General features: G+C 45.8%; 1 protein-coding gene across 1 annotated transcript in view; it reads left to right on the top strand.

Annotated features, from left to right (window-relative positions):
* Positions 1-6,012, top strand: part of LOC119218277 (BCL11 transcription factor A b) — a 33,717-nt gene extending 27,705 nt beyond the window's left edge. The window contains exon 3 of the mRNA XM_037472572.2: positions 602-6,012. Within this exon, the coding sequence (XP_037328469.2) occupies positions 602-2,580 (1,979 nt within the window). The 3' untranslated portion in view covers positions 2,581-6,012. The remainder of the gene's footprint in view (positions 1-601) is intronic.
* The last annotated feature ends 8,688 nt before the right edge of the window (positions 6,013-14,700 follow it).

Genomic DNA, 14,700 nt, shown 5'->3' on the forward strand with positions numbered 1-14,700 from the left:
TAGGCGTGCGTTGTCAGGCAAATCGCCGGTCAATGTGCAAGTGCTATTGAAAGTCAATTATGTTTTGAAATATTCTCATGCCCTCCCGACTGTGTAAATTGTGTACTTGCTGTCTGAGATATCTCTCATTATTGTTTAATTCATTCTCTTGTTAAGCTTACTGGAAGTGAAAACTGGTTACAAACATATATAAAATATAATAAAATATATATAAATATATAAACATATATATAAATATATAAACATATATACAGGAGTATTTATTTGTTTAAAATTAGAATTAGTTTAGAATTAAGATTCAGACGTGCTTAATGATGAAATATTTGTTCATCCACGGAAAATATTTATTTGAATATCAGTGGTTTTCTGTCTCGGAGTAAATGCTGGTTTTATTTTGAAATTTATATAGATGAAAAAAGCTGTGACATTCACATTCTCTCAGCTTTTGACGATCATATTTTACATTATGTTACTTTTTTTTAAATACTCACTGTCATCATTGAAGTGTTGAGGTTGGTCAGTAAGTCTGTTTTCTTATTTCATCAGGTCAATCTAAAATGTAGCTCATCTCTCTCTCTCTCTGTGTTTCTTTTTCTGTCAGATAAAGATGAGCCCAGCAGTTACATCTGCACCACCTGTAAGCAGCCCTTCACCAGTGCCTGGTTCCTGCTGCAGCACGCCCAGAACACCCACGGCTTCCGCATCTATCTGGAGAGCAAACCTGGTAGCCCCCTCACCCCCCGAGTGGCTGCAGCTCCCGGGATGGGGGGTGACTGTGCCTCCTCCCAGCCTCCCCTTCATGCTGTCCACTTGGCTGATGGCAGTCCATACAGCCTTCTGAGGATGCCGGGCTCTGGATCGGGTCGGGATTCAGCATCCACACCCCGCGAAGGCCGCTACCCCCGAACACCACCTCTGTTCAGCCCCCCACCGCGCCATCACCTCAGCCCCGATGAACTGGCCCTGGCAACCCACCATCCCAGCGCCTTTGACAGGGTGATGAGGCTCAACTCGGTGCCACTCGAAGCCCCTCCAATGGACTTCTCTCGACGTCTGCGCGAGCTAGCTGGGAATGCCACTGGGGCGTCCCCGCCTCTCTCCCCCAACAGGCCCAGCCCTATGCAACGGCTGCTGCAGCCATTCCAGCCAGGTTCAAAGCCTCCCTTCTCAGCTACGCCTCCCCTATCCACCTCTCAGTCACCCTCTGGCTCACGCTCCACCCCTAACCCGCTGTCCAATGCAACCCAACCAGGCACACCTCTCAAGTCAAAGTCTTGTGAGTTTTGCGGGAAGACCTTCAAGTTCCAGAGCAACCTAATCGTTCACCGGCGAAGCCACACCGGGGAGAAGCCATTTAAGTGTCACTTGTGTAACCACGCCTGCACCCAGGCCAGCAAACTGAAGCGACATATGAAGACGCACTGTCAGAGCAAGTCTTCGGTTCTTAATGCCAAGTCGGAAGACGGCCTCTCGACTACAAGCTCCCCAGAACCTGGCACCAGTGATCTGATCGGCAGTGCCACGGATGCTCTCAAGTCAGTGGTGGCCAAGTTCAAGAGTGAGAACAACGGCCTGATGCCGGTCAATGGAGATGAAGACGAGGGGGAGGAGGAGGAGGAGGAAGAAGAGGAGGAGGAGGAAGAGGATGAAGACGAAGAGGAAGAAGGGGAGGAGGAGGAGGAGGAGGAAATTGAGACAAATCCTGGAGTCGAAGAAGAGGAGGAAAGGAGCGACTATCGCTTCAGCCTACGGCTCGAAGGGGCCCGCCACCACCAGAACAGCGAGGCCCTGCACCCTCACCGCAGGAGCTCGTCCCGGGAACCCGGCGACGACGACTCCACCTTGGAGTTGGACCGGGCAGATGATGGGACCACAACTACCATCAACGGCCTGGGACCTCTATCCACCGAAGGTCTGTCCAGGAAGCTGCTGAGGGGACGGGTCAGCCCTGGCTCGCTCAGTCCACTGTCCAAGCGCATCAAGGTGGAGAAGGACCTCGACTCCCACACTCCCACCATCCCAAACACAGAGAACGTCTACTCCCAGTGGCTAGCTGGCTACGCTGCCTCCCGACAACTCAAGGACCCCTTCATCAACTTCACAGGTGGGGACTCCAGACAATCGCCCTTCGCCTCCTCATCCGAGCACTCGTCAGAAAACGGCAGCTTGCGCTTCTCCACTCCTCCCGGCGAGCTGGACGGGGAACGGGCCGCCTCAGGACGCAGCGGCACCGGCAGCGGGGCCAGCACTCCCCATGGGAATGGCAGGCCGAACTCCAAGGACGGCCGCCGCAGCGACACCTGCGAGTATTGCGGCAAGGTGTTTAAGAACTGCAGCAACTTGACAGTGCATCGACGCAGTCACACTGGAGAGCGGCCCTACAAGTGTGAGCTGTGCAGCTATGCGTGCGCCCAGAGCTCAAAGCTCACTCGCCACATGAAGACCCACGGACAGATGGGCAAGGACGTGTACAAATGTGAAATCTGCCACATGCCTTTCAGTGTATACAGCACTCTGGAGAAACACATGAAGAAGTGGCACAGCGACCGCCCTCTGGCTAATGACATTAAGACTGAGTAGGCAAAGAGCAGCATGCTGGCAGCTCTCTCTCTCTCTCAGCTCCCCTGGCTAAAAAAGCGACCCTGGCTAACTAGCCAATAAGTGAGGGGGAAAGGACAACAGGGTTCGACACCAATACACGGTACAGCCCTGTTATCACCCGCGACTGGAAAAAGCTGAATGCATGATCCATCATATGGGCAATACTATTGCATCAAACGCAAAACTTTTTGAGCCTTTCTATTGTGCAATAATTTACACGTTTTGTATTTTTTGTAACTGGTCAGCATGCTCAGTGTGTTTTGGCTACTTAGAGAGAAAATTGTCCTTGGCTGGTGGGTTTGGTTGTACATGTGTTGCTGTTGATAATTTTTATGTCCTTAAGGTAAAAAAAAAAAAAAGTTAGTAATGAGAACCCATGCTGCATACAGTACATACTGTTTTACATATCATGTACAGTTCAGTGTTCAAACATGGTGGACAGTGTCATATTATCAAAACATCAAGACAAGCAGGGTCACACTTAAGACTGATCTTTGTGAAAGATTTTCCATGCAAGATTGAGATAAGATATATATAAATATATACATATAGAAATTGGGCTGCCTATGAAATGCTAGGCACTAGCGCCATTAAATATTTCTTTGACAAACAGCAATGAAATTAACAATAAGGTGTAAAATGACAACTAAGAGTGCCTTGGATACTGTACCTGCATTAGTTAATCCTCCTTTTTGCTATAAGCTCGGAGTTTCAGCTATAGAAGATTACAGGACAATTTTGTGCACATATGAAATGAGCGGGTCCTTGCATCAAGCACCTGTACAGCCCTGTCTTTTGTGACTTAGCAGAGCATAAGGAACCAGCTGAAAAAAAGAAAAGAAAAAAAACAGATTATGTGTACCTCTGGTAAATCAATTATCTGCCTGACTCATGTATATTGTTATTCTCCAGATTATGATTCTGTTTACTGGCATGTTACATGCTAAAAAGGAGTATGTGTGTAGAGGTCTGGGTTAGGTGTTTATGTTTTCCGGTACATGTGTACCAAACCGAGGGGGTAGTCTGACAAGTTGTTTTAACCAATGTAATGCCCTTCATTTCCCAGAGTTTTTATTTTCTTTGAAAATTAAGAGTTTGTAGGGGGGGGGGGGTTTGTAAGTAGCGCAAAATTCTTCACTTTCTTCAGTGTCAGCCTGGCGCGATTGTAGCCAGCAGCCACTGGGAGACAAGAGAGGGGGTTTTAGTTGTCCTAAGCCAGACAGATTTCGGGTGAGGGTGGTGGTTTGGCCTGGTTGTAGGAGGGCTGGGGAGTGGGTCGACCAGGTGTCTCTTCAATTCAAATGTTTATGTCCTTATAGCGCTTATTGTCTTTACCGCATTAGATCTTAGAAACCCTTAAGTAACCTGACTTATTTTTTATCAACTCACTGGAAACGATCTCAAACAGAAGTCAAAATCAAAAGTGAAGAATCTGAATTTAGAAAAACAAATGAATCAAATTGGCCCTTCCACACAAGTCTTTAAACGTAACATTGTCACTGCGTCCTTTTCAGTTTACATACTCTTCACTTAATTGTGGTGGTTGCTTTTTTTTCTTTTTTTTAATCTCCATCCCTCCATTGTTGATAATATAGCACTTGTCACTCTGCCTTGGATTCTGGATCTGTCTCTCTAATCGGAGTACAGTCGGTTGAGTATAAAACGAGGACCAGATTTCAGATCTGGGACTACCTACATGCACTGTTGAATTTTCCCAGTTTACAGTCGGACACTCAAGGGAAAACTTGCTCTGCTATGCTGACAAATTAGTGTGGTGTCATTGCTTTGCATTAAACAGAAAAAAAGAGAAAAAAAAATAAGAGTTGAACTAGAAACTGTTGCCAGCCATGTATCCTCCCGAGGAACCGGACATCAGTCCGGCTCTTGGGGGCATCAATGCAGGAACCGCCATAGAAATATCCTGCTTCATACCAACTATAGAAATATACTTCTCAGTACAGAACGGAAAAAAGTCTACAAATCTGATTTTGAACAATTAGGTAAATTGTGTTGTTGAGTTTTTAAAGCAACACTTCAGTATCTTGAGGGGAGAATCTTATTTAAAGTTTTTTTTCTGTTTTTTTTATTGTTGTTGTTTCCTTTTTTCTGTCTTGGTGACATCTGGGACTTGATCACTATGTAATGAATTGTGATGAACCTGTCTCTCATATTTTTTGCCTTTACTATACACAAGTTTTCAGGTTGAACAAAAATTTGCATTGGGGAGAGATTTATGATATATGAATATATAGAGAGAACTTAAAACACATAGGAAAATGCACACTCATGTAAGTTCCTATGTTCAAACACATTTATGGTCTACTTTTTTCCTGTATTTAGAATGGTATTTGAAATTAATGTTCACTTAGTGTAGGCACTTATAGTATTTATGTTGGAGCCTGTATTTTTAACTGTTTTGCCTGTACTCTTTAAAGGTTTCAATGTACCCCTTTTTCTGTAGTGAAAAAAATCCCAACAAGCTGCCACCGTATATTTTCTTAATTTGGCAGGATAATATAGTGTGAATAATTTGTATGCTTGAAAATAAGTTTGTTTTTGAAAAATAAAATGTTGTGAAGTTCCCCCAAGGGTGAGAGGTCATATAATGGCCTTTTCAGGCAGTCCCGCTGGAGTGACCACAATGAGGTAAAAACAGGTGGTTGTACATATCTTTTTAGTTTGTTTTATATATTTTTCTCTCCTGCCATTTTATATGCAGTAATACAAGCTATTGTTGGGTTTTCTCGGTAGCCAACTTTTTACTGTCCTTGAACATGTACCACCTAATAACATTCCAGCCGTTTTTGAAAAAGACCTTTTGTCATATGCAATCAATCCAGCATCAATCTCAAAAGCATTTTGTTTGTTTGCTACAGTTTCTTTGTCATTTTTTCCCCCATTGCCAAAAGAACCATGGTGCTTCATAATTTAAATATGGTACATCTCATATGCAAGGCATATTCTAAATAAATCATAGAAAAAAAATTGGTACATGTTATCATTGCTAATGGGTTTTTGAGGTACATTTGAGTTTTCACCCTGATTCATCCTGTGTTCTGTATTTACTCTCAAGCTATTTGTTCTGAACTGAACTTGAAGTCGACCTACGGCATTGGTCGACATTATTTATTATGATGACGATACACACACATGCTCTGTTCAGAACGGAGTCACTGCAAAACAAGTCAGTTAATATTTTTCCCTCCTGATGAATTGTCATGACTTATATTCACTGCTTGGTGACCAAAGGTCATCGACGACATTCATGAGTTCTCTCTTGGCTTACAGATTTGGTTGTTGCTATTTTTCAGTTATGGAGATGCCACTCTATTTTCAGCTGTTGTCTGCATTATTCTCTTCACAGCCATTTTGTCTTGAAAAAAATAAAAAAGTATTACATACACATTTGAATTTGCTGCATTGTTTTTTTTTGTTGTGTTCTGCATCCTCACTGTTTAACTAGAGTATTCAGAACCGCCACCAGCACACACACACAGACAATTAAATAAATGTTACATAGCACTTAAATGCATCTAAGTGATAGGATATATTGCACCCAGGTGTGTTTACATGGCTCAGCTTGAATCCGCCGTCAGGATGAAAGTTCACCAATATATCTCAGGTCCGAGGCTTTGTCAGGTCAGCAAAGCGCCTGTTATATCTCCAGAGACCATCTCATCTTCCTGTCTCTCTGTCCCTCCCCGCCTCCCCTCCGTCTCTTTTTCTCCCCACTCCCGAACGCACAGCTCTTTTTAAAATGTTTATTTTCCTTCATGTTTATTTCATTACGCTGTGTCTAACTTCATAGGTTGTCCCAGCCCCTATATCTTTTCATCCGACCTCTCCTTTCCATGTTTCCTCCTCTCTCTCTCTCTCTCTCTGCCGAAGCACTGGAGGGCAACGTGACAGACTAATCGCTCTCCTTGTCCGAGCCGGCCGCTGTTTGCCTAGCAGGGCCAGATTAAAGTTCACAGATAGAGAGGGGTTCCTGCTCGGGCCAGGTGTTGACAGTTAAGATAAAGCAGAGTCGCAAGGAAGTGGAGGGGGTGGGCAGGCCGGGTGTTTGGGCCCAGGGAATGTTTCAGCCCGCGTGTGTCCTTGCACACATACACATGTATAATGTTCAGAAGGGTGGTCGCCCCCTCCCCTTTGTCTACGATCTCCCAAGTTCAATGTCAAGAGAGCGACAATGCCCTCGCCCCACAAATCCCGCCACCAAACAGCGCATGCATAGCAGACATACTTTTCCCAGAGCAGGCTCTTGGCCCTTGCCTACCGGGCCTTGCCCCCACCCCTCTTCTTCTTGTGGAGACATATGTCCTAAACTTGTAAAGGCAACAGTCAGAATCCGGTGATTGAAAGGGGAGTTTTCCAGAAGGTTGTCATTGTGAAAGTAAAGCGTAAAAAACAGTTTGAATAGTTTTGTCATCAAACATGTCTTTCATTTGTAAAACAAGATGTTGGAGAAATTTAGTCGTATTTTGTTACTACTTGGTTAATTTCTGGCACGTCTACAGAGGATACACTGGCTCTGTGTTGAAGGGTGAGAATTTATTAGCTCATTATGCTAATAAAAACTAGTTCACAAACACTCTCTCTTGGAAAGATAGCACCCCCTCCTCCTTTTTTTGCTCTTCTTCCCCTATTTCACCTTTCTCTGCCCCGACTTGCTTGTGTGTTCAAAGCAGGGGAGGCCTCCCAGGCATAGCTGGGGAAATCCTGTGCAGGAGAGAGTCTGCGCATTGAAACGACTCTCTAATCCTGCTAATATACCACTTCTCCCTGTCCGCTGCTCGCCTTCTATTCCTATGCCTTCTTACGTCTCTCTGAGGCTTGTGTCTCCGTCGCCTGTCAGTGGATCGTCCCTCTGTATCTCCTCTATCCCTCCTTACTTCTCTTCAGTCTCCAGTACATAATACGCACTCTGCCATGCTACGTTTCTTTGTCCGTTCCTCTTTCGCCAGTTCTTGCCTCTTTTTCAGGCTCATTTTCCCTGGGCCCGAGCCCGTCCCTCGAGTGTCAGCGAGCAGAGGAAGGCTGAAGAGCAGAGATGGAGAGGCAGACTGCAGCTGTGCTGTGATGCAGTGAAGAGGGGGCCTCGTCCGGGGCTCCTTGGAACAATATAAAAGCACTAATCACCCAGGACAGCTGACACCCAGTGCCTCACACACACACACACACTATGCACCGCACACATATACGCACACACAAAGATCTGAGGATTGCCAGCATAGGATGGAAGGAGATGAGCTCTGCCCTGACAAGACTTGCAGGCCTGGCTCGCGTAGAAAACAAAGTCTGTGTTTTGTCTATGGGCAGCAACGCTTGGGGGCCAAAAGTGCTTCCTTACAAACATGCGCATACGCCCAGTGGCTATGCCTATGCATGCATACACTCATACCTACTGTACAAAAGACATGCAAACACACACACACACACACACAAACTTAAAAGGCAGTTAAGTGCACAGGAGAATACAGGAAAACTTCCCCTCGTGCACTTTTGTGCACAGACACAGAATCAACACACATGCTGATCCTGGAACACAAACCACATAATGGATTCGGGTGCATGCAGGCTCACACACACACACACACACGTGCATATACAAAAGTGTCTTCGGGAATGTGACCTTTTCCCAAAAGCCTCCCTTTCCTGCCCCAGCCCCCCTCCCCCTCTGGCTGTGTGAAGACTGAAGGGGTCAAGGGTCACGTTTTGGGGGGCTGGAGATTAGGTTTCACATGACTGAGCACCTTTGTTGGGACAGGCCGGCAGAAAGGAAACATCTAGGAGGGTAGTCTGAGAAAAACGAGAGGGGGGGGAGGGGGAGGGGGGGTAGGGAGAAAAGAGGGACAGAGGGATGGATGGAGGGACAAGGTTTAGGTTGAAGTTTGGTCCGGCTGAAGTTGAAGTGCAAGAGCGAGGAGGGAGGGTTCAAGAAGCGCGAGGGAATTGTAAGATGGGGGAAGAAACCTGAACAAACCCTGTCCCCTGACCTGTAGCTCGGGTTGGCTTTCTCATTCCACCTCACCCTCTCTTAACTCGGTCTCCTTCTCTTTCCCTCTGGCCATGTGGCTTCTGTGTCGGGCTGTGGCCAGCCAGTGTCCTCTGTGCCTGCTGGCTGCGTCGATCTGCCCCCATGACCACACAGCGAGAAGAAAGCCCCAGCCAAAATAGTAAACTGGATCACCGCAGAATCCCCCTTCCTACTCCTCCTCCTCCTCCTTCGCCCTCACAACATCTGAGACGGAGTCTGCCCGCTAGACAATATGTGCTGCAACTGGCAGTGAAAATCTTGGCAGAGACCCGGATTACCTCGCTTCTGAAGTATTGCTTTAAACGTCTGTGTATGGGATTTTTTTCCCCCCCGTTTTCCTACTTCTCAATGCTAGAGAGAAGGATTTTAACGACGTGCAACAGTTACAACTAAATGAGTCACAGAGGTGGGACTCGTACTGCTGATGGCTTCCAGATAAGGTGAAAACTTTGACCCTGGAGTGAAAAGGAAGGACCGGGGCTGGGGGCTGAGGGGTAAGGAATGTCTTGAACACTGCGCTGACCATAATTGAGTGGACTCTCTTGGTTTCATGGTGCACGATCAGATATGAGCCTCAAGGTTTTGCCTTTATTACTGACCTTTGGGTTCATTGGTGACATACCTAAAAACTCTATGGCATATTAGGTGTGTGTGTACAGTGTGACACTAACGCAAAAGCCTTGTGCTGGTCAGCGCGGTGGTTTTAGTATGTGGTTGGTTTGGCACACTGCAGTAGTGGCTCCTTCCAGAGCATGGGTGGTTAGAGAAGGGTCTGAAGGTGAGGGAGTTGGGGCAGGAGGGGGGCAGGAGGGGGGCAGTATATCTAGTAGGGACCTACAGGTCTGACCTTGAAACAAGGAGCATTGGGATCCATGAGTGGCACCATGCTAAAACCGTGATTGGCAGCAGCTGCTGCAAAATACTATATGTCTGCATATGAGTTAGTGTATGCTCACGGTCGTAGGTCTGGTACATGCGTGTGTGTGTGTTCTTCAGGTGCAACACCGCTGGCAGATTTTATACCACTAGTTAAACAGGATCATATTATCAGTGCACTATGACTTGTGTGTGCTTTCCAGTGCACCTCAACTGTGGGCTGTGTGAGTGTGTGTGTGTGTGTGTATGTGTGTGTGTCCTGTTTACGGTCCTGTGAATAAAGAGCAAAGTTCATCCTCTGGCCTCCCTATGCCACAGTATTTCAGTGTCAATTATGACCGGACACAAGAGCAACTCAGCAAATACACCATTTATAACTCATAAAACCTGTCACTCATGACAGTTGGGACTTTCATAGTGATTTACTTTGGCTGATATTTAACTGAAATGCTGTATACAGAAACTGTGGATTTCCTTAGTCGTTGCTATTTTGGTTTGATTGGAAAAAATCATCCTGGCTTCGGCACAATTGTCCAACATTGTATCGCTTTTTTGTATTTACCTATGTTCACTTTCCCGATCATATTCCATATATATATGTGTGTGTGTGTGTGTGTGTGTGTGTATATATATATATATATATATATATATGCGTGGCCTCTTGTGTGTGTTAAAGGTGTATATGGCAGCTCTGACCCTCCCTGTCCGTGCCAGCAGAGCTCGCTGAGCTGCTCCAGCTGCTGAAGGGGTGACAGAGGCTAAGTTTGGCCGAGGCAGAAGGGTGAGAGGGCTTTGGAAGTTTCTGAGAATTGCCCCGCCACTCCTGCTTAATTCCTGAGGCCCAGGGGTCAAAGAGAGCGGGGCAAGGGGGAAGGGAAGGGAAGGGAAGAGGGGCTGCAGGGCCACGGTCACATGCCTGACCTGCCAGACTGACCTTCTTACACCGTGCCTTCTTTCTGCCAGCAGTATTTACAGTTGTTGTGTATTGGCTTGTATGTGTATGTGCTTGTAGATGTTTTACTCGGGATCTAAGAGTGTCACATAGAGAGGGAGGGTCAGCGTATTTGTGTCAAATCTTCACAGACGATACTTCACAGTCCCTCTCAGGTCTCTTTCTTCTCATTTTTTCACACGTTTCGGTCGCTTTCAGAAACATGCGTCGTCAGAGTAAAAACTTTCATCCACACCTTTTATTTCCTTATTTTGGTCTTCAGTTAGTCGGTCCAGTTGACTCCAAGCTGCTCCGGGGAGTGCGGCTGACTCTCTTGGACCAGGCAGCCTCTAATATTCTGGTCTTTATGGGGCCAACCGGTGGTCTTTAGTGGGGACACATTCATTGTGGGCCTCCTGTCCTACAAAGCGCTTGTCAGTCATTGTGCTGAACTTGTGTTGTTTCAATGCGGTGCTCGGCAGCACAGCTGTCGTCAAAAGACCCAAGGCTACTCTACCCTCGCCTGAAAGAAACAAACAAACAAAGCCGTAAAACAAGAAAATGAAAGACAAAAAAGGGTCACAAATAATGAGTGTACAAAAAACATCTTGTCAAATCGCACCTTGGGAGTCTGTCTTCAGAAAGATGGAGGAGTAAGAAGCTTCTGAGCGGACCTGGGGCACAATGGGACTTGGCCCCTCCTGCGTTACTGTTCGCCAGGCCCTTTGGATGAACTTGTCTCCTTTCAGTTGGCGCTCTTATGCCCAGGTGTGTCCTTGTCCGGGTGTGTGCGTGTGTGTGTGTGAGTGTGTGTACCCACAGCAGTGACACGTCTTTGGCCCCAAGTGCTCCATTGAAAATAAGACGGAGAGCGAAGTGAATGAAAAGAGATAAAGTGCAAAACAAGGATGAGAGGAGGAATAAAAGAAGAGTGGCTTCCTTGCTTTTCAGGGCAAGGACAATGTTGCGGCCTTTCTCCCACGCTCCGTAGAACACTCTCTCTGCCCCCGTGGTCTACCGAGTGTCCGAGACCAGCAGTTTGTTTTGAAAGGCATTCATTTTATGTTCTCTGTGCAGATTTCTATTAAATATGCCAATCATGGATGTACACTTTCAAATGTAAGTGGAGTGAGAAGGAAAACAATAACATTATTTTTTCCTTAAGTAAAGTAAAGTTAAGTTAAGTTAAGTTAGTAAAGTAAGTTAAGTTAGTAAAAATGATAATCTACACTTTTTCCTGCTATTTTGATAATAGTCTCCATATTGCCGTTTTACCTCACATTTAGCACATTTGCCCTAATGTCACTAAATTAATACAAACATTTTTGTTATTATTCAGAACTAATACTCTGCCCATACTTCCCTAATATTGCAATCATGGTGTAAATCTCTTGGGTCCGGTAGCCAGCCAGCCGGCCAAGCAGCCATCCAGACAGGCCAGTGAATGGCTCGATGCCAAGGCCAATTGAGAGGTGCTGCCGTGGTGGAGAGCCAGAGGGGAGATGGTCATCCATTATTCATCACTAAGCCAAATAATCCCCAACAGAATTGGTCTGGTCTTGTCTAGCCCAACGATTGGGGAATGGATGTGATGGTCCGGGGGGCAAGAGGGGAGGGTTTCTGGGGCTGGGGGATGGCAGGTTTGAGGGGGGGGGGGGTTTTGGGGGGGGAGGTTTAGTCAGATTTTTTTGGGGAGGCCAAAAGGGGGTAGCAGGCTCTCTGTAAGGGGCGGGAGGGAGGTTCTTTGAGGATTAGATGCAAATATGTCTTTGATAGCTTTCACAGTCTGGGAGTCCCATTCTGTTTATGGATATTCATATTAAGTCTAATCTTTAGAAACAATCCCTGGCATGGAGGAGTGAGAATCTGGTGGGATATGTATGGAGCCTGGGGGAGGAAATGGACCGGAACGGGGTCTCCCTTGACCCGAATCAGGGGCAGGACCAGCAGATACCCTTATGGTGGATCAAGGACCAGGTAAACACTAACCCTGAGTCTCATTCACTGGAAAGACCGATGAGTAAATGTGTAAACGCACTTAAGTACTTACACACACACACACACACACAGAAACACTCACAACCAGACAAATTCTTGCACAGACACACGCACAAACAAACACCCAGACAAAGCGACTGCCACTTCATCAGTGTCACTGACAAACAACTTGTTCAGACACAATATAGCCTTCGCCTTTCCTCCCGCTCTTGTTTTCACTCTTTGAGACTTATCTGTCCTTGACATGAGTCCATGTCCGTGTTTTGTCTTAACATCTCTGCCTCCAGGCAGCTGCTCTCCAAACAGCAATCACACTGAAGTAGAAGAAGGAGGAGGAAAAATACGAAGGAATCAGTAGCCGTTGTGGTTTTCGACTATCTACATGATTGACATTGTGTAGACCGGTCCTTTTACCTTTATCCATGCAATGATCCACGACCCAGGGTGTGCCAACGGGTTGTGTTGCAAATTGAACGCAAAGAAGTTGTTTTTGCTATAGGCGACCTTTCTGCCAGGTGTCCCCTCAGCCCCGTGCCTCATGCTCTCATTGGCTGTAGCTCTGTGAGGTCCAGTCAATAAACTGTTCACACACATTGCACATGAACGCAGATTTATCCTGTGATTTGAAGGTTTTGTCGGTGAGCTCCAAAAACGGTCTTGCGATGGGGTCCTGGCTAAATTTGCGCAGCGTGAACTTGGCATTAAGAGGTGAGCTGGAAGACAACTTTGTCATGGTTATCCTGTAAATAACTCATGTTGTATCACAAGGTGTAGTGTTGAATATCAATAAAGAACCAGTATTGGCAGCATAGCAAAACGTCACTGTGCATCCCCTGGTTATCAAGGTTACCCATTCAGCATCTTCTTGACAAGCCAGACTGTCTGATGGATGTTATAAGTAAATTCCTTCTGTTGAATATTTACTCTATGATGTATATGCTGTTAATGTGTGCCTCACAGCAAAGGAATAAAATGCAAAATTGAACTTCTGCTCCTCATGTATCATCGTTCATCAATGCTTCTAAATTGGACTAACTTGCTCATTGCTGTAATTTATCATTAGTTTGTGATGTCCTTTCCAAACAACAAATCCTTTGCAAAAATGGAAAATAAGATTAGGTGGCATATAATCAGTGGTACTTCAGTTGAAGACAACAAACTGGACAGTAGTTTATCTGGGAGTGTTTTGGCTAGCACATCATATTGTTTACCTGCTGTGTTGGCGGGTGTGACGCAAAAAATTAGACTAAGCAAATACTAACTGGTATTCTTTCCCTTGTGTCCTCGCTCTTTCACTTTAAAAGTGTTTATGTATTTAAATAAAATGAAAAACAATAAACACATAAATAAAAAAGTAAAAATCAAATCAAATATCAATGTAGTTATACTGTCAGTGTGCCCGTAACTTGACACGTGCCAATTCAACATTGAAATGGCTTGACAGTTGACAGTAAAAAATTAAATCTCAAATGCGAAGTTGCTTTGAAGTTGGCCTGCTCAGTGTAATATCAAAGTACTAGTTTACATCCAGGATCTCAACTTTCTTCCACTGTAAGAAGCCATTTTTCAGTTGGTGTCCAGGGTATCCGAAGTCGCCCCGCATGGATTGTATATATATACATTTATATATATATATATATATGATAAACTTTGGGACTAGCTTAGACCTACTAACAGAAGTTACTGGAAACAAGTTCTGGACAAACCAGCCACCGCCATGTAGTGGACCAGACACGGCAAGTCCTCCTCCTCCTCGCAGCAGGTCAGAGAGCAGAGGGTGAGGTGAGGGAGAGAAGGAAGAAGGGGAGGTTTTCATTCTCCTCCCCCACCCCAGCTGGGCCTGCAGTCTCCACATCCCCCCCCCCCCCCCCCGTCCTGGTAGTCTGTTTAGGGCTCCAGGTCGGGAGGTTCATGAAGGTTTGCCTCTCTCCGTAGACTGTGTGTGTGTGTGTGTGTGTGCACATGGTGCAGTGTCTCAGGGGTATCGGGGGAAAAGGAAGAGAGCCAGACAGCAGATCATCTCGCCCCTCAACATGCCCACACATTAATGTAGACACACAAAGTGGGTGCATGTTGTATACTTTATTGGAGGAGATTTGACCAGGAAGCAGAAATACAACAACTGTACCGGTGCATACCCTCATTTGTACTACTTAGTGTGACTGCTAATGCACAATTATGATTGGTCACATGGTTGGTCGTATGACATCACTGACAGTGGCTTCATTTTATCTACAACTGCACATTTCTGTTTGCT

The sequence above is a fragment of the Pungitius pungitius genome, chromosome 9, assembly GCF_949316345.1.
Source record: "Pungitius pungitius chromosome 9, fPunPun2.1, whole genome shotgun sequence".
NCBI lineage: Eukaryota > Metazoa > Chordata > Actinopteri > Perciformes > Gasterosteidae > Pungitius > Pungitius pungitius.